This window comes from Taudactylus pleione, unplaced genomic scaffold (genome assembly GCF_031769625.1).
Source record: "Taudactylus pleione unplaced genomic scaffold, aTauple2 ptg000487l, whole genome shotgun sequence".
NCBI lineage: Eukaryota > Metazoa > Chordata > Amphibia > Anura > Myobatrachidae > Taudactylus > Taudactylus pleione.
The window spans coordinates 4,794,097-4,822,096 of record NW_028284889.1 but is presented as its reverse complement, the minus strand read 5'-3'; the positions used below and the strand labels follow the sequence as shown (position 1 = coordinate 4,822,096).

Genomic DNA, 28,000 nt, shown 5'->3' with positions numbered 1-28,000 from the left:
CACTATATTGTATACCACACATAAATGTTTCCCCATATATTGTATACCACACACAAATGTTTCACCATATATTGTATACCACACATAAATGTGTCCCCATATATTGTATACCACACATAAATGTTTCACCTATATATTGTATATCACACATAAATGTTTCACCATATATTGTATACCACACATAAATGTTTCCCCATATATTGTATACCACACATACATGTTTCCCTATATATTGTATACCACACATAAAGGTTTTCCCATATATTGTATACCACACATTTCCACATATATTGTATACCACACATCAAGGTTTCCCCATATATTGTATACCACACATAAATATTTCACCATATATTGTATACCACACATTAATGTTTCCCCATATGTTGTATACCACACATAAATGTTTCTCCATATATTGTATACCACACATAAATGTTTCACTATATATTGTATACCACACATAAATGTTTCCCCATATATTGTATACCACACATAAATGTTTCCCCATATATTGTATATCACACATAAATGTTTCTCCATATATTGTATACCACACATAAATGTTTCCCCATATATTGTATACCACACATAAATGTTTCCCCATATATTGTATACCACACATAAATGTTTCCCCATATATTGTATACCACACATAAATGTTTCCCCATATATTGTATATCACACATAAATGTTTCACCATATATTGTATACCACACATAAATGTTTCCCCATATATTGCATACCACACATAAATGTTTCTCCATATATTGTATACCACACATAAATGTTTCCCCATATATTGTATACCACACATAAAGGTTTTCCCATATATTGTATACCACACATTTCCCCATATATTGTATACCACACATAAATGTTTCCCCATATATTGTATACCACACATAAATGTTTCCCCATATATTGTATACCACACATAAATGTTTCTCCATATATTGTATACCACACATAAATGTTTCTCCATATATTGTATACCACACATAAATGTTTCCCATATATTGTATACCACACATAAATGTTTCTCCATATATTGTATACCACACATAAATGTTTCCCCATATATTGTATACCACACATAAATGTTTCCCCATATATTGTATACCACACATAAATGTTTGCCCATATATTGTATACCACACATAAATGTTTCCCCATATATTGTATACCACACATAAATGTTTCCCCATATATTGTATACCACAATTATGTTTTATTCTTCTTCATTATTATTAATAATAATTTAATTTTTATTTTTATGTTTTATTTGGATTTTATGTAATAATCTATGTATTTCATTGTCACCATATATTGGAGGTTTAACAAGATAATTCAGTAATATACTGTTGTTTATTTGTATAAAGATTATATGTATTTAAATATGTGAATGTCATGATCCGTCCTGTTTGGATCCAAGGTACTTGTCTGTGGGCACAGAGACTGAGACCACTGGCTTATAGATGAAGCTATATAGGCAAATACTTTAATGGTGCAGGTATAGGAGTGAACACTGGGACTAAGGCATGGCAGTAGAGATTGGTGACTGTGATGAAACCAGTTCTGGGGCTAGAACATACTTTCCTACTTTTGAAAAAGTATTTCAGGGAGATTGTGAAAAGCAACACCAATGAGCATCCATTAAAGTTGACATGTACTGCTACATCTGAGAGGCGTGCCATAAAATTGACTTACATCCAAATGTAAACGAGCCCAAAAGCCATTAGTAAGATCTATTTGTTGATCAAAACACACTGATACTTTTTAGATAATGCATGTAGTTATAGGGATCATTGTGCCTTATAACCAATGCAGGGAAATGATACTAATGATCCCATTGGAATGTATATATCTATGTTTTTTTAATATAACAGCTACATAAAGGGGGTAAGGTGCAATCGGGTCGATTGATAGACTCTTCAGGAAGTTAGGGAGATTGCTGCTATTTCAGAGAGTCTCCCTGACAATGAGGAAGAATTGGCAAGTATGAGCTAGAATAACCGGAAGCCGAGCTAGGACTGGTAATTGCTGAAATCCAGGATATGACCAGAATAGCTGGACCTGGAATTGCTGGAATCTGGACTGTAATCGATATTTCTGGACTCTGGGATGTGACCAGAATCGCTGGATTCTGGGTTGGAACTAGAATTGCTGGACTGTGGTTTGATACAGCAGTGCTGTGGTTGGATACTGCTGGGCTTGAATTAGAAACAAATAATCTCAGGACACTTAAAGACTTAGGGCCGTATTCAATTAGCCGCGATAAGCTATCCCCGTATTCAATTCCCCGTATTCAACCCAAAGACTTTTTGCCAGTGCGGGAAGTCAATGCATTGGAATAGGTGAAAAAGATTTGCCTATGAATAGCAGTCGGAAAAAAGTGCAGTTTAGGGGTGCAAAGTTGCGGTAACCGCTCTGCAACCTTGGGTCAGTCCCCCAAAGGTAAACTGTGTCAAAACAAGATTAAAAAATACTTAACACCCCAAAAAAGTACTTTCATTTTGGGGGCGACGAAACCAAAGTTGGGGGACAAACTAAAAAACTAGCAAAATTGACTCCAGGGGGGTCCCCAAGTATGCCCTAGGTGTTTTTAAGTTTGCTGGTGGTTGCGGCAGGTGGATTTTTTCAGTTTTTTAAAACTTCACTTTAGCAACTTTAAAATATGCTAGGACCCATTTTCATGTACCCCAAATTTGCTGGAACTAGTTATTCTCTACAAAAAAACTGCTAAATGTTATTCTTCACCACTTATGCAAAGCCGCAAAATATCAGCTATTGAGATCACTTAAGTACCCCATATACCTTCAGCAGGGCTATTCGGGGGTATCCATAGTGATCCCCCATGTCAGTGCATCTTTTGGGGGGTGTCAGGCTGATTTCCCCAAATCTGACAGCACTTTTCACCTGTTTGAGTTTTGTCGGGTCCCGTTTTCACAATCTTTGGAATTGAATAGGGTGACAAGCGGCCACGCACAAGAAAACTGTTTTTTCCAAAAACCTGTGATGTAGGCAGAATATCCAGGAGGCAAAACTTAGCTGAGTTTTCGTGGCTAATTGAATATGCCCCTTAGTGTGTATACTGTGACAAAGAACCAAGGAAATATACCCATAGAAATATATGCTTGAGATTCAAGGGTTAATAGCACATCAGGACTCAGGAATACTGGATCAGAATGAGGAGTGCACTAATCCAGCAACTGGTAATGAAACTGAGATGAAGGGCAGAATTACGAAGCTGCGGCTAATGTAAGCCGCTGGTTCCCGGCGGGTGATTTACAGTGACTCCGGGTACCATTTTAAATATGCACCTGCAACCCGCTGCTTAGTAAATTCTGCCCAAACTCTTGCAATTTGGAAAAAGCAGGCAATATACTCAGGTGAAACTCACAGGTGGATGATTATTATGGAAGGTGTCACAGCAAACTAGGTAGCAGACACTTGTACAAGGTTATAGATTACTGCAGACTGGAAACTTGATTGCACTGAAGAGTTCTGAAACCAGTAGACTGCTGCTGAAGTCTGCACAGAGCTGAGAGACTGGAGTTAGATATGTTGTAGCTTGAATTACAGAAACTTAGCTGATAAGTAAACAAGGAACTCAGGAAAAGACTGTGGCTTAGAAGGCTTAGCAAGCAGGGAACCCAGCAAAGCAAGAAACTATAGTCTTACTACTAACTGGAGCCAGGAATAGCAATGTGGCTTACTGCAATCAGGAACCTGGGCGTCAGGATGTGACTAAAGCTGGCCACACACTAGACCAACTTACATCCAACCAGCCAACTAGTTGATTGGTTGGAATAAAAAACTGGTAAAGTATGGGAGTAAATGATAATCAGCAATTTGCTCCTAAATGCCAGAAAACAGATGAAAATGGTCGTTCAGACAAGTTTGTTAAATGTTTGATCTAAACAATTTGTTCAAACAACAGTTTTTGTCCATTTTCCGGCATTTGGGAGCAAGTCACTGATTATTTGCTTTAATACCTTGCCAGATTTTCATTCCAACCAATCAACTAGTTGTATGGTTGGATGAAAGTTGGTCTAGTGTGTGGCCAGCTTTATTGTTCTGGCAGTCATCAGATCTTCATGGAAGACTAAAGCTGGGTACACACGTAAAGATTTTCTGTCCAACCATCCAACTAGATGATTGGTTGGAATGAAAATCTGGTAACATATAAGAATAACTATTGATCAGCAATTTGCTCCTAAATGCTAGAAAACAGATGAAAATGGTCGTTCAGACAAGTTTGTTAAATGTTTGATCTAAACAATTTGTTCAAACAACAGTTTTTGTCCATTTTCCGGCGTTTGGGAGCAAATTGCTGATTGTCATTTGCTTTCATACCTTACCAGATTTTCATTCCAACCAATCAACTAGTTGGATGGTTGGACAGAAAATCTTTACGTGTGTACCCAGTATAACCTAGCAGTTGTTGGTCAATGATTGGCTACCAGAGTCAGTTTAGGTAAGAAGCACTCAGAACAAAGGTAAATAGAGAACCTGACCTGCAGGACAGGTAGCAAAGGTAAGTCACATGATAATTCACTTAGTACATAAGTGCTTAAAGTCAGGATCGTGACAGTGAATGTTTTTGAATTATGTTTCTTCAGCCATACTGATAGGTTAACAATGATTATTGTTTATTTATATATACTGACATTTAAGATGGTTCAAAAGGGTACGAATGTATGTTTAAACAGCATGAATAAATGGTTTATAATTCAAGTGTATGCTCAGGTGTGAGATATTTCCCACCAGGTATATAAGAGGTAACTATGGTGAGGAGGTCCACCTTTGATAAAGTCACGTGGACGTGATGAAACACGTTAGGAACCGCCTCCATACCATCTTCATTGGACTTAGTAATAGAGTGTCTATAAGCTTTGGGACGCTACAGCTACTTGAAAATCAGGCATGCAGTGGAGATAGAGCTGCACAACCTTTCCTGGCTTGCCGCGATTGAGGACCATAATGGTCAGCTTTGTTCCCTGAACAGTAACCCACTGACCATCCAGGGATAGACACTGGGAGAGCCTCCCTCCGGCATACCCGGCAATAGAATTGTAAACCCAGAGACACTAAAGAACGTATATAATCAGCAGCAGATCTCCATCTGATAAAAAGAAATGGCAACTGGGTCTGGTGATAAGATTGTGGAAGTTACAAGAATATATCAAGGATTCCAGTGAATATATTCTCCTGTTCTGAGGTGACTCCTTTATCCTACATATCTCATTAGGTTCCCAGTCACTGGCAATTTATCCATTTATTCTGACTATGGAGCAATACACAAATGTATTCCAACTTACACAGGATCTTCCTAATAACCAGGGCCATAACTAGGGTGGTGCGGCAACAACAATAATCTCTATTTTGCCAGGCTGCTGTGCATATCAATAGCAATGCGCTCGGCACTTTCACTGCAGCCCTTCCTGTTTGTCACTTACAGCTCCGCCTCCCCCATGGCTCCTGCACTTGGCGCACTCTCTGTAGGGATAGGAGACCACACTCCCAGGACCTACAGTGGAATGAGCGCAGCAGCAGACAGCCAGGCAGATTCCTCAGTTCACTCCAGCACACTAACAGCATGTCCGGGTCAGACACAATCTGTGTCAGTGTCAGTCTGAGCCTGGTCATAGAATATTATTGACCAGGTGAGTGCACTGCTGACTGCATATAGGAGAGAGCCCGGGGAACATGAAGGGAGGAGGGGGGATTACAACATGATGTTAAATGATCCTTACTGTTCCAAGTATAAGGTGATCATCCTGTGTCTTCATTTTAATAAGATGATGGCAAACAAGAAGATATCATTGTTTATTAGTCACTTGATAAAATTATTCTTGCTGTTCCAATTATAAGGTAATCATTTAAGTAATTGGCAGGGTGAGTGCTGCATCTGGGAGAGAGTCATGGGCGGGGCGGAGGCGCCAATGCTCTTTCTCGCACAGGGCACCAAAATGTCTAGTTATGGCTCTGCTAATAACGTTGAGTTTTTTATTTTTATGTTTTTGGAACTCTACAGTATTACTTGATAAGCAGACTAACACAGTGTTTTTTCTCTTGATCATAGGGGAAGGACATTTTATTTCTACCACATGAAACATTATGTCAGAACAATAATATTTAGGGCTTTACTTCTGATACCAGAGGAAATAAATATTATTGGAATTTTATAATATATTGTGTATGTCATTTTTTACATACATACTACACTGGAATGTCTACTATACCAGCTATTTGTGTGACTTAAATATATATGTTTTATTGCATGTGATTGTGTTGTATGTGTATGTAACTGAATTTGCATATTAAATGTTTTTTAAAAGTTAAAGTGTACCCTTGGAACCTTTACTTTTTGGACACTTCAAGTGATCCTTATATATACATTTTTGCTAGTTCAATCAGTATAAATAAACCACTCAGAGGTTTAATTAAGCAGCTGCTGAGGCCTGCAATAATTATCTAAATAATAGCGCCTTTGGTTGTGTTTATTTATTCTTGCCAACATTTTATTACTGAATGGAGGGAAATTACATCTATTTATAATATATTTTTAAACATAATTATACAATTCCAATGTGTGTCCCTACTAATGACTGTTGTTGTAAAGCTAAGTATATTTCAATGGAATTTTTTAGCCCATATATGTAGTTAATTTATTTGAAACAAAAACACAAATTTACAGTTTATGTATTTTGTTGGTGATTTTTTTTTTACTTGAATGATTATCTGAATATTCAAAATGATGATTATACCAGAAGAACAGTGTACAACAGGGAGATAACGAGAATGTCCAAATAATAGTGTGATGTTTCTTTATAATGTACTATTTTAAAGCATTGGTCAATACTTAATACACAGAGGTGGAGCACTAAAAGGCCCTGTGCATATACAAATGTATCCTTACTAACCTGTCCTCAAATCGCATCAAATAGTCACATTTTTTGAGGCACACCAAATGGGCCTAAGCCACACCATGCATCCCTTGCTCATTATTTTTTTTACTGTTGTGTCTTTTTATACTGTAGCTGGTAATGCGATAAAAGCACAAAGTACACATACCCTGTACAGCACTAGTGGTTTTGCATGCTGTAGCAATGTGACAAGGATGCTAATCTGAGAAAAAAGGCAGAAGACCAGGGACCGATATAACTGAGGCACGACATGTTACAGCCTGTGTTTGAAAAATAACAGTAAGGAGCTGAGTGGCTGGTAGTTTATCACTCTCCAATTTATCATTTTCCAGAGCTTAGTACATTAGCCCCTGTGTGAGAGTGCGATGCGAAAAAGATACCGTGTTAAATGTCCAAAACTAGCTATCTGTACCATCTAAGTCACGTCATTTGTCTCCCCTGTATAGCACAATAATGCTAGGTGAATAAGGATACATCTAGCTATAACACAGCAGCTCAGACAGGTCTATGACCAGTGGCGTAACTTCATCTCAGTCACCCGGAGGCAAGATAGATGTTGGCGCCCTCCCATGCCGACTCTTCAACTCTGTAAAACTAATGACACGCCCTTGACATCCCTAGGAAAATGAGTTATATTATGTGACTCAGTACTCCCCATCCAATTACAGCCAATTTCCCGCTAAGCTGTTACTGCTCACATTCACAGATTGATGCAGATCCTTGTGATTTTGGACTGCTAATCTGACGCATGCACAGAGTGATATCTCAGAGAATTACACATGTGCAGTAGTGTAAAAATCACTCATTCCTCCTGCAATCTTTATGACTGCCAGACAATACGGTGAGCGTTTTAGTGAGGCTAGACAATACAGAGAGCACTTTAGTGACCGCCAGACAATACTCACAGCATTTTTAATGAGTACTATACAATACTGATAGCAATTTAGTGACTGCCATACACCACTGAATGCATTTTTGTGACCGCCAGACAATACGGAGACCATTTTAGTGACCACCATATAATGCAGAGAACTTAACAGCAACCATCATATAATGCAGAAGTCACAGTGACTGCTATATAATGCAGAGAGCATCAGTGACTGCCATATAATGCAGAGAGCATCGCAGTGCCTGCCATATAATACAGAGACCATCAGTGCCCACCATATGCAGAGAGTTGCAGTGCCCACCATATGATGCAGAGTGTTGCACAGCCTGCCAAGTAATGCGGAGAGTGTTGTCGTGCCCGCCATACAATGCAGAGTGTCCCAGTGCCTGCCATGCAATGCAGAGTGTCAAAGTGCCCGCCGTGTAGTGCAAAGTGATGCAGTGCCCACCATATAATGCAGAGAGTCATGCCATATAATGCAGAGTGTCACAGTGCCTTCCATGCATTGCAGGGAGTGTTGCAGTGCCTTCCATGTAATGCAGGGAGTGTTGCAGTGCCCACCATGTAATGCAGAGTGTATTGCAGTGCCCGCCATGTAATGCCCACTATGTAATGTAGAGAGCGTCGCAGTGACCGCCATATAACACAGAGACCACCAGCAGTGACCCACATTTAACATAGATAATATGAATACACCACACACACAATTTTAATACACCTGTTCCCTACACACAATATTAATACACCACCCCACCATTGCAGACAGTATTAAAACACATCACCCCAGACAAGAAATAAATAATAAAACACACACATTTTATACACCACACACACAAATTTAGATATATATATTATACATACCACAATGTAGGTGCTCACAGGGGTGGGAATGATCCCGCGATTTGCAGGGAAACGGGAAAGGGGCAGAGCTAGCCATATTGGCTCCTCTACCTGCATGTGAGCAGTGTAGAAGGGGGAGGGGAAGGGCGCTTGTCAGGGAGCTGTTTATCTGTGTCTGCCTGTGCAACCCCCTCCATTGTCTCCGGCAGTTCCGTCCCTGTCTATGACTGACATGACAATGATGAGTTCTGTAAAGGAACTTTATAAAAGTACAAATTTTTCAGGAAAGTAGCTGTATATTTGGGATGTAGTTGGCATCCCGACGGTCAGGATGCCAACAGTCACAATACAGACAACGGCATCCCGACTTTCAGAATCCTGACAGATTGTAGAGGTAAGTATTAGGGTCAAGGGGAGATTTAGGATTAATCACTAGGAGGAGGATTAGGGTTAGGCTGCAAGACAGAAGGCTTAGGGTTAGGCTGTCAGATGGGACAGTTAGGCTGTTGGAGGGGTGGGTTAGGCTTAGGGGGAGCTTTATGGATAGGCACTATGGGGATGGTTAAGCTTAGGCTATGGGAGGGGAGGGTTAGGGTAAGGCTGCAGGACGGGAAGGTCAGGGTTAGACTATGGGACGAGAGGGCTAGGGTTAGGCTGCTGGAGGGGTGGGTTAGGCTTAGGGGGGGATAGGGTTAGGCACTATGGGGAGGGTTAGGCTGCGGGAAGGGTGGGTTAGACTGTGGGATGGGAGGACTAGGGTTAGGCTGCGGGAGGGCTAGGTTAGGGTTAGGGGGAGGGTAAGGGTTACAATACTTCTAATCTGTCAATCAAATCAAGAATAATGATATAGTAAGGATTAGTAGGTTCAGGACAGGTGGCACTGGTCCCTATTAGGTTTAGGGGGATATGTTTCAAAGACAAAGGTGAAACATATTAGAGGAAGAAACAGACATTCAGGCAGATGGAAAGACAAGATCCCTCTAACAGAAATGGAAAAATATACTGTAGTTACAGTAACACTAGGGGGTATATTTACTAAAGTGAGAGTTTTTAGAAGTGGAGATGTTGCCCATAGCAGCCAATCAGATTCTAGCTATTATCTTCTAGAAGGTGCTAGATAAATGATAAGTAGAATCTGATAGTTGCTATGGGCAACATCTCCACTTCTAAAAACCCGCACTTTAGTAAATATACCGCTAGTACTCAGAGGACTCTGTCAGAGCAGTAAGAAGCAGCAAGGGCCACATTTTGGAAGATAAATATTTTTGTCTGAAAAGATACAGGTGATGGCAAATGAAAGTGCAGACTTCCAATCTGAGATTGTAAAGTAGAAAGTGCATACTGATAGAGAACACGATTGCTATTTTTCATTGTGAGTACTTTCGAAAATGTAATCTACAATATCTATGTCCAAAGTAAATATATCTAGAGATTCTTGACTGTCATCTTATCGTACAAAGATAACATCAGTGTACTATATCATCGCCATATGATATCTGTGGAGGAGATAGATCATGTAATATATTACTAGATACTGACCAACTTATGTACAAAATTGGAAACAAAGGCACCAAATAGGTGCCTATGGCTGTCAGACAGTTCATTTAAGAGTCAATCTTCTCATAAACTTTGAAGGTCAACATAAACTTTAAGTTAATTAGGTAAATGAGAAAGCTACATTTGAACTTTTTTAAGAATTGTTGCTTGTCTTTGTTTTTAAAAAATTCTATAAAATAGACAATGTTGGTATCTCCCATGACTCCAATGAAACTGTCCTTACCAAGATCGCAAATTATCTTTTCACTTCCAAGTCTAAAGCGGGGTACGAGCTATATGGTAAGTCGTACGATCATGGCCAGTGCAAGGTTTCTCGGGAACCCTAGGCAAAACTTCAACCTACTGCCCCAAACCATCATCTATACCCACTTCCCAACCCTCAGATAAAAGTGCATCTTATAAGTTACACACCTGCCACCTGCATTAAGTACATTAAGTACAATTTTATGGTAGGCAGACTCATTGGCTCCCCTCAGATTCCTAGACAACTGCCTAAAGCTGCCTAACGGTAGAGAGGGCCCTGCGTACAATATATGTTGTAAGTTATATAGTTCCGGTACTGCTCGGAACAATATATTGTGCTCAATGTATAGTGTATATGCCTGATTCATCGTGCACAGCAGATGGGATGATGCAATGAATGACGCAGTGCTGTTAGATGCAGCATGTAACAACACATTGCACCGTCGTACACTGCATTACGCAGTGTGTACGGTGCGCACGATATATCATTACATCATATAGTGTGTCATCTGATACAGGGCCTCTTTTCAGTAAAGCTGACCATCCACTATAGAATTTTCTGTCAGATATCTGTCCAATCTGGCTGGTTGGAATGAAAACCTGGTAATATATGGGCGCAAATGACAGTCGATCATATGGTGTTAAACACTGAAAAAAGGAAAAAAAAATTGTTCAAATTGGTTAAATTCGTGTGTTTTAACCAATTATGTCTGAACAACCATTTTTGGCTCTTTTCCAGTGTTTGTGAGCAAATGGCCGATTGTCATTAGCTCCCATACATTACCAGGTTTTCATTCCAACCAGCCAGATTGGACAGATATCTGACAGAAAATTCTATAGTGGATGCCCAGCTTAAAAGTGACATCCCACACACTGCCAGAGTACTAACAGTTACATATGTTTGGTAGCAATTGCTGCTTATAATCCCTGTACAGTACAGTATGTGCAAATCTTACACCTGTTACACAAAGCACCACACTGAGCAATTCCACTTACTGTGCTGCACAAATTATCAAGCAATCTGCACACTGTAATAAAAGCTGCTCACCAAACTAAACTTTGATCACAAAAGGAACCAAAGTCAGTCTCCCTCCCTCCCTCTTATGTGTGATTCTCCCAAGGCCCTATTTGTGTGAAATTGTATGCTGTTGCCGTGTTTGCATGGCTTTGCTCTGGGTGCCACACTCCTAAGACGGAATGGCTGGATAAATGACTTCTGACTAAATTAATCCTATTGTGTGTGTCATCTGTGGCCAGTGCCCTTTACAACAGGGCGGTCCCCCAGGTGCCGTCACACGCAGGGGGGCACAAACAGCTACATCATCATAGTGTGGAGTACTGTGGCATATGTGAACTTGCATTGCTGTGGGCATGATGTGAACCGGGGCACTACAGTGTGTTTAACACATTGGTAGTGCTGGGAGTATTTATACAAAACCTTTTAATAACATTGCCAGCATATCATATTGCTAATTTTATTGGTAAGGGCCCCCACAATTTAGTTTCTCTGGGGGCCACCAATCCTTAACCTAGCCCTGTCTGTGCTCTAATGTGTGTCCATTTGGTGAGGAATACAAAGCTTGTAAGCTTTGCTTGAGAAGGAACAGAAGACAATTACGAACTATTCTCTGTGTTGTCTCTAAAAATCCCTGTGTGTGTTTTTTCTGCTAGTGATTGACATTTACCTCCGCTTAGACCACAGGTGCAGCATGTGCATAGCAATGAGCTTTACAAATCACAATGTATATATACTGTATAATGTATATACTGTTGCACAGTTTTCATTCATCATCATAATATTCATACAGTTCTCTCAAAGTGCCATCTGGTGGCAGAAAATATATTACAGAGAATTTCAATATACTGTAACTGGGAAGCACACTTGCAATGTTCTGTGTTACCTTATGGAAGTATAACTAAAACACCCAGCACCAGAAAACTATTTTCTGCATACTACATATATTAGTGAAATTAACAATATTGTTAAACTTCTCTATCTAAGGATAATTCCATAAGTTCACAGATCATGCTCTGATCATTAGTTACCATGTCATAGACAAAGACCATTTGATCTGGGGTATTTTTTGTTTTTCTGTCTTAAAATGTTGTGTGTCTTAGGTTATGTGAGTCTTAGGGGTATATTTACTAAAGTGTGTGTTCTTAGAAGTGGAGATGTTGCCCATAGCAACCAAGATTCCAGCTATCATCATCTAAAAGGTACTAGATAAATGATAAGTAGAATCTGATTGGTTGCTATGGGCAACATCTCCACTTCTAAAAACCTGCACTTTAGTAAATGTATCCCTTATATTCCAAAAATAAGGTCCTCGCTGTAAAATTATTTGTTGGAGACAAACTTGGTGCAGCCGACTCTACATTGATAACATAGGATAAACTGTGCCCAGGAACCATGTTGTCTCAAAGCAGTCATGGAAAGGAAAGTGCCAAGCTCCTAACCAATAGAAAGGATTTCAGGCATATTATATAGATAAGTAATACACTAGTCTTTGCTAAACAGTATATTCATGTATAAAAGTGGCTTAACATGTTTTCCAAGGAAGATATCAATAACAAGACAGGTTATAGTCAACTAAGTATAGGTATTTGTTTCATTTGTTAAGTGAAGAGGTGAGTGAAGAAGGTGGTATTACCTATGGATCATAGTAACAATGTTACATTAAATGTTGGTAGTCTATTTACTTATAAATTACTGTGGATAAAAGTGCTAGGTCCAAATCATGTCAAATGTATCTTAAACTGTGAATATCTGTTTCTTCTAAATGTAACATAACACCTTCATTCACTCGCCTCTTCCTTTGTCTGTCAGGTGAGGTTGGCTATTGTGACATACAGTATTTAACCCCAATATCCAATAGCCAGTAGCTAATTTGTATATATTACCTGTGTTTCAGATACTTAAAACCAGATGAAGACAAAAAGTCAAAGCATAAAACTACTGTGAAAAAGAAGACATTAAATCCAGAGTTTAATGAGGTAACTATGAGGAGCGTGTGATCTGTGGGTGCATTCCTCCCCATCCACTAGCTCAGCCTGCTAGTATATTGGTGATGGCTGGAGTGGGAGACTCCACATCGCACAATGTAGTGATGGAATAGTGGAATTGCTATAAGGAGACCATTTGATAATTATACAGTAGCTGCTGGTTGTGTAATCTCCGTACATGTGTACTAGGTGACACTATTCATTCATAACAAAGAATCTTATATAAATAATGAATTATACAAGAATGGCACCCCCTAAATATTTGATGTATGGTAATTGATAATGGAATTATTCTCCTTACATTGAAAATTATCCATTTACAGAGGCAGAACCTCTTTTTCCAGTATAGTACTATTTCTATTACATAATTAAAGTTGAGAATGTAACAACTATGTACATGGTTCTTTAGTTAGTAAAGTTCATGCTAGTTACTAACCATACCTTGGTATAAAAAAAAGATAATTGTTTAACCCAACACATGTGCACAAGGTCACATTTATAAACAACATGTACTGTATATACATTTCCTAAATAATATGATTCAGTCGAATACTCTCAGTACTGATCCTTGTAAAATGTATAAGCAATTATAAAACTGTATGTCCATGCAATCACTCCATATCTTGTTATGGCTAAAGTATACGCTCAGTTGGCTGTAGTATGAATAATGACTTCTATGTTGTTCTTTGAGGAATTTACAATCCCAGTTTGTCTTAGTTCTTAATACTGATGGTAGGTTGTCTCAGATAGTTACAATATCTGATGTTTCTTGATAACATTTTACACATAATTAATTTACACTCAATCACATGATTATACACTCTGTACATTAATAGATATCCATGTAAGTTAATAGACATGTAAATTATACATACCCATTGTAATTAACTCAGGGGTGTGGATTGATAGGTGTTTAAATTTACCTTTTACCATGGGGTTGTTCCATAATAAGTAATATAGACTCCAATCCAGTATACTTAATAATTTGTCATTTTATTAATTAAATAAATAGATCAAGCCCTTAACTGGGAGAAATAATGTATTCCCCAGGGTTAATGCAGCAGTCAACACCCATTGACATTGTCACACAGTACTTATACCTTATTACAATATTCATGTAATACGCCCCCCCTGTACAGCCACTGACATTATCAGATAGACAAAGCTTGTTCTTGCTAGCTCCTCCTTGGCAATCAGAATCGAAACTGAATTCTTTTAAGAGATACTCATGGCGTGCTACATCCCCATATTTAGTCTGAGTGTTGTTCTTCAACACAAGTATACATATGGGCAAGCTCTTGTTCACTGTGTTAGATAAACAGTCTTCCTTGGGAGCGGCCTTAAAGACACACACTAATTTCCATTTAAATGTGAGTTTGGACAGAGAAACAAAATGGATGTGCAAATGCCCTATTGAATCTCATGAACTGCTTCATTATACATCATAAAGCATATGTAAATATGGAATTATGTAAATTAGTCTTTGACAGCTCCACCCTTAGATAAGCACATTAATTACATGTGCTATATCTCATCTCCATTTCTTGTATGTTTTCATTCATTTTTTTTAAAGTAGCCATCTGAATACAGCATAGGCCAACTACAAAAAAAAATCTGGATTAAGATTTCAAGAAAAAAACTTTGTACATAAAATATGTTAAAAAACATTTCTAAACCTGAAAATCAAAACTAGTATCTAATCATGATCATCATAAATCACTTTAGAGTCTTTATCATAATGTATTCATAGAAATTCTTCTTTTATAGCATAAGCCTCATTTATGTAATTGATAATAATGCCTTCTTCATCTGTAGTATTATTGGTCAAATAATTTCAACAGTGAATTTCATGATTTGTATAAAAAGTTCGACAATATCCTCCAGTCTGTACAATTAAGCAATCAATTATGGGCGGTGTAACGGTATTGTAGTAACAGTTCATTCCGGAATATTTTTAAATAAATGTCCAATATATATGAATGTCTTATCATATAAAGTCCAATATCATTGTCAATAAATTTGTCCAGTTCAATAATTTTATGTTGAATATCCAAATATCCCCAATTATCATACGTAAGGATGTTAGCAAAGGTTGTACCAACATGATGTCTCACTGAAGTATCAATCAGGGAAATTTATTTTTATTCACTGGATCAATATCTCTTGCAAAACATCTGGCATCCTGCAAAATAACTTATCACAAATTATTATAAGTTATAACATAAAATTGTAGTATCAGTTTGCCTAAAAAGGAAATATCTTCTGAATTAATTGGCAATAATTTGTAAGCATACTTTCCTCATAGGTAATAAAGATAATCTGGTAACAAGAAAATAACATCAAACCCAAATGTCATGGTAGTAACTAACATTCCTAATATGTCTGAACTATATGATCTGTATCACTATTTGAAACACTCACTATTAGGACTAATCCCTAGCAGTGTATAATCAAATGCCTCATTGTAAAAATACATTGTACGTAATAAGCATTTAGTCCTCTTAAAATCTTCCTTGCATTGTTCATTATAGCAAGGAACTTAAGGTTTGTACACAGTAAAGATTTTATTACAATATTCTGATTCAACATTTTCTACTTGTATTGGACTAGTAAACATTCCTGCAGTTACTCAAATCTGAGGTGCAGTCTGCTTCATTTCATATACTTTCTTATTAAAACAAAATAGAATGCATTCACTTACATATGAAAATAACACAATTACTAATGGTTTTGTCAAGTTATAGTTATCAGTAACCCTTTTTCCTGTTTTTTTTCAATTTTTAATTACACAATTCTCACATGTTTTTATATTTGTTATCTTAGTATTTTCAGTATATTTCAACTCAAGAATGGTAGCATTTAATAGTTTACCTATCAATGAATATTTTTGTAAAATTGGATACTCTTTTGAATAATATCCATACACCATAGTATACACCTTTCTCCTGGTTTAGTACAGTAAATGCAAATGCACTTTTCAATAGATGATAAATCAGATTTCTGATACCGATCATTTTCCTTGCTTAGAAAAGATGAAGGAATGGACTTATTAGAATAATCACATCATCCACACTACTGGATGTGTAGTCATACCAGACCATGAACCCTTGCTCGCCCTCTCTCCAAAAAAAAATAAGTCTCAATGTTCCAATAAACACGATTGTTTCCATCAAGCAGCTAAGAAAAATGTAAGTTTCCTTTGTCATCAGTCTATATCAAAGTCTATTGTGAGCAATAATCTCCACCTTGATTGAAGAGTTCTCATAAATGCAACTTAGTCTTATATCACAGTCTTTATATCAACACTTGAGTCTGAGAATAAGTCCCCTTCAAGCTTGATCACTCTCTGACCTTTTTCAATGTGAGCCATGGATCCAGGTGTCCTTCTCAGCATACTTTATAGCTGTATCTGTTGTCAGCATCACTTTGCCATACCAAGGACCATCCCATTGATCTGTAAGGGAACCAGAATGTAACAAACTTCTCATCATACCATCATAGTCTCTAGACTGTATTTCATCTTCTGCATCAAATGCGGATGTTGGTTGAATATCCTGTTGAGCTTCCCCGAAAGTCTTCTTGTTGTAGCTGCTTAGACAGTTGTATAAAATATTGAACAGTCAAATCATATTATCATTTCAAATTAGTCTTTGGTTTAGTAACACATCTTGATTGTAGTTCAAAAAAACAATTAATAAGGAGAGATTGAGATAAGGCTCAGGTGTGATTCTATTACTATGAAGCACCAAATATAGGCCTTCAACCAATGCCATTCCTGTCTCTTTTTTAAGTTTAACTAATCTATTGCTTATAACACCATTGTGTGTAACTTTGATTCTATTCCCATCATTTCACTTATTTGAAAAACTTCCCCTGTAACTTTCAATAACACTTACAGTAAGCAAACTATACCTTACATACAAATTCCTCCAAAATCTCTTCTCTTAGCATTAGAGAAACAAATTCAGTAAACTCCAAAAACATGCTAACACTATATTTTAAAACATCCTGAAACATTAACAAGAACATACTTTAATCTTCTTTTTAATCAACATACTTCAATCCTTTTTAATCAACATACTTCATTGGTAACTGAATAAAATCAATTATCAATAGTACCTTGAAAATGTTTTAGTAGGTATCATTTTCTCTACATTATTTATCAACCAAATTACATAAACATTCACATTTTCACTTCATATCTGGCTCGAGCATACCAGTAAGATTGTACAATGCGATTCATATTGTCTGCTCTTAAATGTACTAACCCATGAACAACCTCTATATGGCTTGTAATGATTTCAATTCCACTCAAATACCCATTATCATCTTTTCTTGTAACAATGCTTTAATTTCCAAACATTGACCTCATTGTGAGAAGTATTTTCCTGATATTGTCTTAATTGGTCAAATTATGATATTCTTAAACAACATCAACTGAGTTTCTATAACTGGCTCATCATATGTACTTAAAATTACCTTTCATACTACCCTGTAATATGTTACCCATGGAAATAATATCAGTTTAGCATGTACCTGACACTTAATTACTGCAACTTATTTTTGGTAAACATATTGCTTCTTTCAGTTCTTTAACTGTTCATACATGTATAATTGTAGTTCCCAGAAGCTATGCGGTAACACCTATGCTTCCAATTGCTATAATCAATTCTGTACATTACATTCAGCTAACTACGTTGAATGTGTTAGTTACTGTAATGAATACCCTGTCTCCAAAAAAAAACAAACATTATATATCTGTCTGAAACAGCTATCATCAGCAAAGAGAACTAAGTCATGATTATCTAATGACACTTTCCATTACTGAAAAATATTTTTATATTTCATTATTGCAAACATGTTCATTGTCTTCCTTTTTCCTCACCATTAACCATTATCAACCATATTCCCCCCTGTTGAGGATAAAGATAATCAATGTAGCACAATAGAAAATATGACATATGTAAGTTTGATATGAGTCTAAAATATTATCCCCATCGAGAAAATCTGGCTGTAGGAACATGTTTAACTTTAGCACTATTAAATATCTGAATAACAGTATGTAAAACAAATAGATGCAATTCAACATAACAATTAATGCCACCCTTTAAGGAAATAAATGTCTTCAACCTGCTGGAAAACAACATCCTGTATATTTAAAATTATCAGTATACAGTTGGATTTTGTCTCATTAAACTTTTAACTTGCTTCTGCAAAAGAAACACAATTGTTTGTTAGTATCTCTTATTGAAGTTTAAAATAACTTTGAATATAACCACAGATCACTGTTAGATAAGGACTGAGTCATCTGTAAGAACAAAAAAAATTGCAGATTATTTTGCAAATATTAAAAATGTTTGTAAAATTTTCAGAATATATCCTTTTGCTTTATTAAAACATTATATAGATACTGCGTATCTACTAAAAAGTATATTTCATAACTTTCTTTTATCAGTACCCTGGCTGAGGTACAAAAGAAACCTATGATGCAAGAATACAGACACTGGGCCTGATTCAGAGCCGCTCGTGAGCGGCCCCTTGTTCGCTCCAAGCGATGTTCGTACAACTGCGCATGCGTATGGGTCGTAATGCGCATGCGCCAACCAGTCATTGCGGTCGGAAATCGAGCGCTCACAAAATAGCGAGTGCCTGCTAATTTGAGTGACAGGATGAGGCGTTTGTGGGTGGTAACAGGGGAAGGTGCTTGAAAACGTGGAGTGGTAATCCGAACGCAGGCGTGCCAAATGGTCAAAATGGGCGTTTTAAGGGTGTGCATAATTAACAAAGCAGGGTCATCGACCACGTCACTTGGTTGTTTCTTCCAACCACAAGCACTGCGAGCAGTTCAGACGCCTTTCGATGTACTCGATTAATCTAATAAATAGCGGCGATGACGTAGGATGCGAGTGGCCAGGGGGCGTCTTTACAAAATAGCGAGCGCATGTTTCGTTCGCTCGCTCAGACATAGAGGCGTCAACAGACCGCAAAGAGCGAGCGCTCAATTTAAATAGCCAGCCCCTTTTTCTGAACGAGCGAGTGCAAATAGCGTCCGGCTCTGAATAAGGCCCACAGTCTCATGCTCTGAGATAGTTAAAGTATTTCCTTGAAAACTTTTTTTTTTCGGTGCAGCTTTTCGATCTGGGAGGGGTATACAGAGAGAGTGAAACTCACACTGACGCACAAAGTACACAGACAGACAGTTTCTCACTCTGAAAATATTGATTAAGTTAAACAGTTATCATTACAAGGCAAACTAATTAGCTCTTTTAGTTTTCAGTATCATTTATATGCGGACGATACTCAAATTTACCTATCCTCCCCAGATTTGTCACTAACTGCACTCGTCTGTGCCACTGAATATCTCTCCACCATTACATCTTGGAATGTCATCTCACCACCTCAAAATTTAATATATCCAGAACAGAATTAATTATATATCTACCAGCCAATAGTAGTTACCATCCTGATATCTTTATAACTGTTGACAACTCGACGACTCGACAATCAACGCCACTTCACAAGCTCGCTGCCTAGCTGTCATCCTTGACTATAAACTGTCTCATGTTTCTCACATTCAATCTGTCTCTAAATTCTGTTACATACATCTAAAAAACATAGCCAAAATTTCGACCCTATCTTACGCAAGATCAATGCAACAAATCTAACACATGCAGTCATTATTTCCTCATTGACAATTGTAATAGTCTCATTATTGGACTTCCCAAAAACAGTTCCTCCCTACTATAATACATTGTGAATGCAGCTGCGAGGTTGATCTTTCTCACCAAACATTCAGTGTCCGCTAATCCACTCTGTCAGTCCCTTTATTGGCTGCCGGTCTTCTACCGTATTCAATTTAAAATACTTACACTCACGCATAAAGCTATTAACCAAACCACACCAACATACAACTCTTCACTTATCTCAAAATATCTTCCAACCCGACATCTCCGCTCTGCACAAGATCTGCGTCTGTCATCCCCCTTTTAACCACTTAACTGACGTTGTCAGTTTTGATGCGAACGCAGCCAGCTGTACTTCAGCTGACAAGGTGTGTCCGCATCCCCTGGCTGTGTTTTTGAAGAGAAAATTTGTTCTATATTCTATATATGTGCAGAATGAATCTTTTCTGACTACCCGGACTTTCCTGCAGACCAGGCAATTTCTGACCGGATTTGCTGGAAAAATCGTCAATTAAGTGTTTAAAGTTAATAATTATGTTAAAGGATAGTTCTTCCCACTCTAGATATTAAAATGTTACCCTATTACGTTATGCATCATTCAACCTATCCTTAAAAAGTCCCTTAAGCATGTAATTTATGATTATCAGCAACTGTCTCAAATATTTCTTATTTAGCCTGGTATAACGTAGCATTAAACATTTGGCTTATGGTCAGTAATAATATCAGTACTATTTATCTCAAAAATCACATTTCTAAAAATTAGCTGTTTTCAAACATTCTCTATTGGTTTATGTAACAATGATAATGTAAGAATTCTATAAGCCTTTATAGTTCTCTTGCTTTTGTAAACTCTGTCTTTTGTCCGGGACATTCTGATCTTCTAAGCACTTTTTTTTCTCTTCTCTTCTCTTGGCAATAATAACATAAATTTAGCTTGTACTGTTTTCTTTTTCTTGATTCATCTTCTATTTAACCATGTAAACTTTACACTGACACAGATTCCGTGACAATGTGTTTTCACAGTTACTACGTCTCTATAACTATCTGATAATACTATTTTAAGGATTTTAGAATATTTTTAAACATTACTGACACAATTATAGAAATAGCAATAGCAGCGGCAGCCTGCCATTGTGTTCCCAACAACATACATTTGTTTAAGAAAGTGTAGAGTTTAAAGACATGAATTCCGCAAGCGCGCGGGCTTATCTCTGCAATTAATTATATATTACTTATACCAATTATGTAAACATTACAAATTCACACTTTACGCTGCGCTGTTATTTCCATCCACTGGAATATACAGTCAGGTCCATAAATATTGGGACATTGACAGAATTTTCATATTTTGGCCTCTATTCACCACCACAATAGCTTTGAAATTAAACAAACAAGATGTGCTTTAACTGCAGACTTTCAGATTTAATTTGAGGGTAATTACATCCAAATCAGGTGAACGGTGTAGGAATTACAATGGTTTCTATATGTGCCTCTCACTTTTTAAGGGGCCAAAAGTGATGGGACAAACTAAACAATCCTAAATCTAACTTTCACTTTTTAATACTTTGTTGCAAATCCTTTGCAGGCAATTACAGCCTGAAGTCTGGAACGCATAGACATCACCAGACGCTGGGTGTCATCCCTGGTGATGCTCTGCCAAGCCCTCTACTGCAAATGTCTTCAGTTCCTGCTTCTTCTTGGGGCATTTTCCCTTCAGTTTTGTCTTCATCAAGTGAAATGCATGCTCAGTCGGATTCAGGTCAGGGGATTGACTTGGCCATTGCATAACATTCCACTTTTTAGCCTTAAAAAACTCTTTGTTTGCTTTTGCAGTATGCTTCGGGTCATTGTCCATCTGCACTGTGAAGCACCGTCCAATGATTTCTGAAGCATTTGACTGAATATGAGCATATAATATTGCCCAAAACACTTCAGAATTCATTCTGCTGCTTTTGTCAGCAGTCACATCATCAATAAATACAAGGGAACCAGTTCCATTGGCAGCCATACATGCCCATGCCATGACACTACCACCACCATGCTTCACTGATGAGGTGGTATGTTTTGGATCATGAGCAGTTCCTTTCCTTCTCCATACTCTTCTCTTCCCATCACTCTGGTACAAGTTGATCTTTGTCTCATCTGTCCATAGGATGTTGTTCCAGAATTGTACTGGGTTTTTTAGATGTTGTTTGGCAAACTCTAATCTGGTCTTTCTGTTTTTGTGGCTCACCAATGGTTTACATCTTGTGGTGAACCCTCTATATTCACTCTTGTGAAGTCTTCTCTTGATTGTTGACTTTGACACATATACACCTACCTCCTGGAGAGTGTTCTTGATTTGGCCAACTGTTGTGAAGGGGTTTTTCTTCACCAGGGAAATAATTCTTCTGTCAACCACCACAGTTGTTTTCCGTGGTCTTCCGGTTCTTTTGGTGTTGCTGAGCTCTCCGGTGTGTTCTTTCTTTTTAAGAATGTTCCAAACAGTTGATTTGGCCACACCTAATGTTATTGCTATCTCTCTGATGGGTTTGTTTTGATTTTTCAGCCATAGATGGCTTGCTTCACTGATAGTGACAGCTCTTTGGATCTTATATTGAGAGTCGACAGCAACTGATTCCATATGCAAATGTCACACCTAGAATCAAGTCCAGACCTTTTACCTGCTTAATTGATAATGAAATAATGAGGGAATAGCCCACACCTGTCCATGAATTAGCTCTTGAGTTGATAGTCCCATTACTTTTGGCCCCTTAAAAAGTGGGAGGCACATATAGAAACCGTTGTAATTCCTACACCGTTCACCTGATTTGGATGTAATTACACTCAAATTAAATCTGAAAGTCTGCAGTTAAAGCACATCTTGTTTGTTTCATTTCAAAGCCATTGTGGTGGTGAATAGAGGCCAAAATATGAAAATTCTGTCAATGTCCCAATATTTATGGACCTGACTGTACATTTTATCATCTCTTATCATTTTAACCACATTCATAGAACAGAATAAGCTTTCTATGATCACCTGTTTTTCTTCAAGAAAATATAAGCACTGATTTGTATTACCTCTTGCGAGACGTCTGTCTGTCGAAATACAGGTACATCTCCACATTTTATATATTCATAATTTGTATATTCTTCACTACACAAACATTAAATAAACCTTGAACTGTGGGTGATCAGTCCACAGTCTAAAATTATTAAAGCATCTTAATACAGTTACCTCTGTTTTCAGCAATATTACTTAAATGCAACAACACACAATATAAAATCATCTCTGAGTTCAACTTTAGCTACACCCCCTCGCCACCTGGTCACCCGTTTCTTCTCATTCTTATATAATACCTCGGAGCACGGAAATATACATATATACACATACTGTATATATATAATTAATTCTGATACTCACGAAGATTTTGAAGATTGGATGTCCCAGCTGCTGGCCAGACAGCAGGTACAGCCACTCCTCTCCCATTGTTGAGGTAGTGAGGAAACCTGTCAGGTGCATTTGGGACGATGGATGTCGTAAAGCAATAGCAGTGCCTCCAGCTGTTTAAATTTACCTTTTACCAGGTGTTGTTCCATAATAAGTAATATAGACTCCAATCCAGTATACTTAATAATTTGTCATTTTATTAATTAAATAAATAGATCAAACCCTTAACTGGGAGAAATTATGTATTCCCCAGGGTTAATGCAGCAGTCAACACCCATTGACATTGTCACACAGTACTTATACCTTATTACAATATTCATGTAATACGCCCCCCCTGTACAGCCACTGACATTATCAGATAGACAAAGCTTGTTCTTGCTAGCTCCTCCTTGGCAATCAGAATCGAAACTGAATTCTTTTAAGAGATACTCATGGCGTGCTACATCCCCATATTTAGTCTGAGTGTTGTTCTTCAACACAAGTATACATATATGGGCAAGCTCTTGTTCACTGTGTTAGATAAACAGTCTTCCTTGGGAGCGGCCTTAAAGACACACACTAATTTCCATTTAAATGTGAGTTTGAACAGAGAAACAAAATGGACGTGCAAATGCCCTATTGAATCTCATGAACTGCTTCATTATACATCATAAAGCACATGTAAATATGGAATTATGTAAATTAGTCTTTGACATAGGTCTACATTAAAAATGTTGACAGTCAATGAGTTTACACCAGAAAGTCGACAGGCAATAGGTTAACAGGGTGATTAGTTCGACAGGTACTTGGTCGACAGTGGCAGGGCTAAAAGATCCACAGGGTTAAAAGGTCGTCAGTCAACTGGTTGACACAAAAAATGTTGAATCATTATTTTTTTGTTATTTTAGCATAACCCTAACCTTAAAATCATAAAAAAAACCTTGTGTCAGCCTTTTTTGTGTCAACCAGTTGAATGTTGCCCTTTTAACCCTGTCGACCTAAGTCACTAAGTCGACAAATCATCTGTTGACCTAATGACCCTGTCAACCTTCTGGTATCAACCCATTGACTGTCGACCTTTTTACTGTAGATCTGCCATCCATATACCATAAATCTATCAACTTATTAATGTAATTCACATTGCATTGGTTTATAATGTAGATAGTCTATAATGACAGTTGTGGTGACGCTTGGTAACTGGGCCTGGATGATAGGATTCCATCTTCTTGTGCGTCCTCACATTCTTCACAACTGCCAACAAGCAGTATGGGAGCCCTCCAATGCTGATAAGGGATTCAGCTCAAACAGTCCTAACAGTGTAGGGAGTGGTAGTACCCCTAGAAGAGGAGGAATTGGAAATGTGGAGAAAAATGTAGAAGGTATATAATAAGAAGACATTGTCAATGGTCTTGAAATCCACAGAATGGTCCAGAAGGATAAGTATGGAAAGTGCCCTTAGGGGTATATTTACTAAATTGAGATGTTGCCCATAGCAACCAATGAGATGCTACTTAACATTTAACTAGCACCTTCTAGAAGATAATAGCTAGAATCTGATTGGTTGCTATGGGCAACATATCCACTTCTAAAAACTTTCACTTTAGTAAGTTTACCCCATAGACTTGGAAGTGAGAAGATAATGTGTGATCTTGGTAAGGACAGTTTCATAGGAGTCAGGGGAGATGGAGGTTGGTTGAGTAGGGATTGTAAAGGAGAAGAAACTAGTGAGGTAATTGTAAACAAGATGGTCAGAAGCTTGGGTCAAAGGAAAGGTGAGCGATTGTTCAGTAGTTAGAGAGAGAGGTGGGGTAAAGGGCGTCTTTTTTCCATTTTGAAACACTAAGGGCAAAATGTAATAGGGTGAGAGTTTAGAAAATGTGAGAGTTTAGCAGTGAACTCTGACACTCTTTAAACTCAGGCAAAGTAATACAGTCCGAGAACACGAAAACTCGCATATTTTTCAGAATCAAAAACTCTCACAATTTAAACTCTCACCCAGATGTTTTCCCATTTTGAAAATAAAACTCAACCTATTACATTTAGCCCTAAGTGAGGATGAGATGTAGAGATGTCTGGAGGCAGCAGTGTCAGTGGTGCTGCCAATCAGGATGTTAAAATATCTCAGGTAGTTAAGTTTAGTGAAGAGGAAGTGTGGGAGCAAGTGTCAAATTATTGAGGCATTGGTAAACTGGACCAGGGGGATGGTAGATGACTGTGCCTTGTATGTGTACTGGGTGGAAGAGACAAATAGAATGGACCTTGGACGACGAGAAGGAGATAGAGGGCTCAGGAAGAATGGCCCATATGGTGCAACAGGGAGGAAGAAGGACACAGAAGCCGGCCCCCAGGTCTAGGGGAATGAGAAAAGGAAAAGCTTAAGAAGGATAGAGGTGGTGTCATATGGAGAGAGCCATGTTTACATACTGCATCTATTGTATGTGGATAAGTAAATAAGAGCAATTGTGCACACACAGCTATACTGTGCTATGTATGAAATACAATACACATATTATGCACCAAGAAGTAGAATGAAGTGGATCTGCAATTGTATGTGTATTATACTAATGGACCATAATCTGATACAGTACACTGTGTAGATTAAAAAAAAGAATACAAAATACAAACTTTTAAAGAAAGCTGAATTTAATTGTTTTAGGCTTGGATGTAAGTAGTCCAATAGTATACATATGTAACTACCATGCTTCCACAAATGTTATAATAAAGAATACAACAGCCAGTAATATACACAGATGGAGTATAAAATGTTTTACCAAGCAGTGCATCATGGTTAAGATAGAGATATGTCACTAGATACTGTAGATCAGATTCTCTAATTAGTTTAGCTGTAATACCCTGAGATATTCAAATGAATAGGCAAACACATACTATTCCATAATGCACCATTACCTACAATGAACTCGAATCCATCTGTGATAGTTTCTGATTCATATTTTTTTCTTTTACATAACTCAGCATTGGGAGCAATGGCCTAGCTGCCATTTTGGCTGGACATGTGTTTTGCTCCCACAGCTGAATTAAAAACCCTCCGTTTTCAGGACATCTTCCTGCTCCCAGACATACCTCTCATCTGACTGTGTTCTGCAGCTCCTGCAGAGCATATTGATACCTTTTAAAGAGATCTGCATCACTCTGAGGAGACAGGGACTGAAGCACACCTCCAGTGCCTTGTGACTCACCAGACACCTAAGTAGTCCCGGCTACTCCCCACTTGTATAACGTCTCATGTGACCTCACTGTTGTGCACTCTCCCACCAGCAGCGGCCCATAACTGGCAGACCAGTGCTGGATCCTACATATGAGGCTGGTAATCATGCTGTCACTGAACATCTGCAGGACTCCGACACCACCTCCTTTATTCATCTTCCTTCAGCCTTAAACTGCAGAGTGACACTTTCCTTTTTCTTTAGAACATAAGAGCAAAAACAATAATACAAAAAAAATATATAAAAAGGAAAAACAGAGGACAACAGACCACGCACATTCTGCACTTCACAACCCCCCCTTCCCTTTCCCTATCCCACACACACACACACACACACACACACACACACACACACACACACACTATTAGTACACAGGACAACAGACCACGCACATTCTGCACTTCACAACCTCCCCTTCCCTTTCCCTATCCCACACACACACACACACACTCTATTAGTACACAGGACAACAGACCACGCACATTCTGCACTTCACAACCTCCCCTTCCCTTTCCCTATCCCACACACTGCAGACAATGGAACCCAGATTATTCAATCTCTAACTGCTGTCTGTGAATCTGCCTTATGGTGCACACACAGTGGCGTAAATTCATCCCAGGTGCCCGAAGGCAGGTTATCATTTAGTGCCCCCCTACCCCCCATATTTACAGCCCTAAGTGGGGTGAATATATTGTGGGTGATGGAGGAGGTGCCCCTTCAGTACTGGCGCCCGGCGGCAGGTGCCTCCATTGTTTCCCATACTTCTGCCCCTGCGCACACATGTAGCGATCTGTCAGCAATGTGATATTGCTGACAGATCGTCCCTCCCTGGTATGCTGGATGATCATTGATCATCCAGCACACTACCAACTACTTACTGACTGCTATAGCGGATCCCTATAGTAAGTTGCTCGATATTGAGCAAGTTGACCGGCATGCGGACGATATCGCTATCATCCATACGTGGCCGCGCATCGCTGGTCGAAGGTAAGTTGGTAGGGACCATTTAAAAGAAAGATTTGAAAGATAACGGTAACAATAACTATATCGATGTCGTTATCGTTCAACTCTTCCTTTTAAATCGCTACGTGTGTATGCACCATTACTGCACATGGGCATTCATCAAGGCCCAGATTTTTCAACGAGTGATATTCTTGTTATCACTCATTACTAATTTTAAATGGTGCTTCATCCAATCCGCTCCTAACTGTCGTGTGATT

The 28,000-nt window shown here is 38.2% G+C and overlaps 1 protein-coding gene across 2 annotated transcripts in view; it reads left to right on the top strand.

The window, feature by feature from the left end:
* Positions 1 to 28,000, top strand: part of DOC2B (double C2 domain beta) — an 847,907-nt gene that overhangs the window by 803,497 nt on the left and 16,410 nt on the right. For both annotated transcript variants that reach the window (XM_088449544.1, XM_088449543.1), the window contains one exon: positions 13,374 to 13,455. In XM_088449544.1, the coding sequence (XP_088305670.1) occupies positions 13,374 to 13,455 (82 nt within the window). The remainder of the gene's footprint in view (positions 1 to 13,373; positions 13,456 to 28,000) is intronic.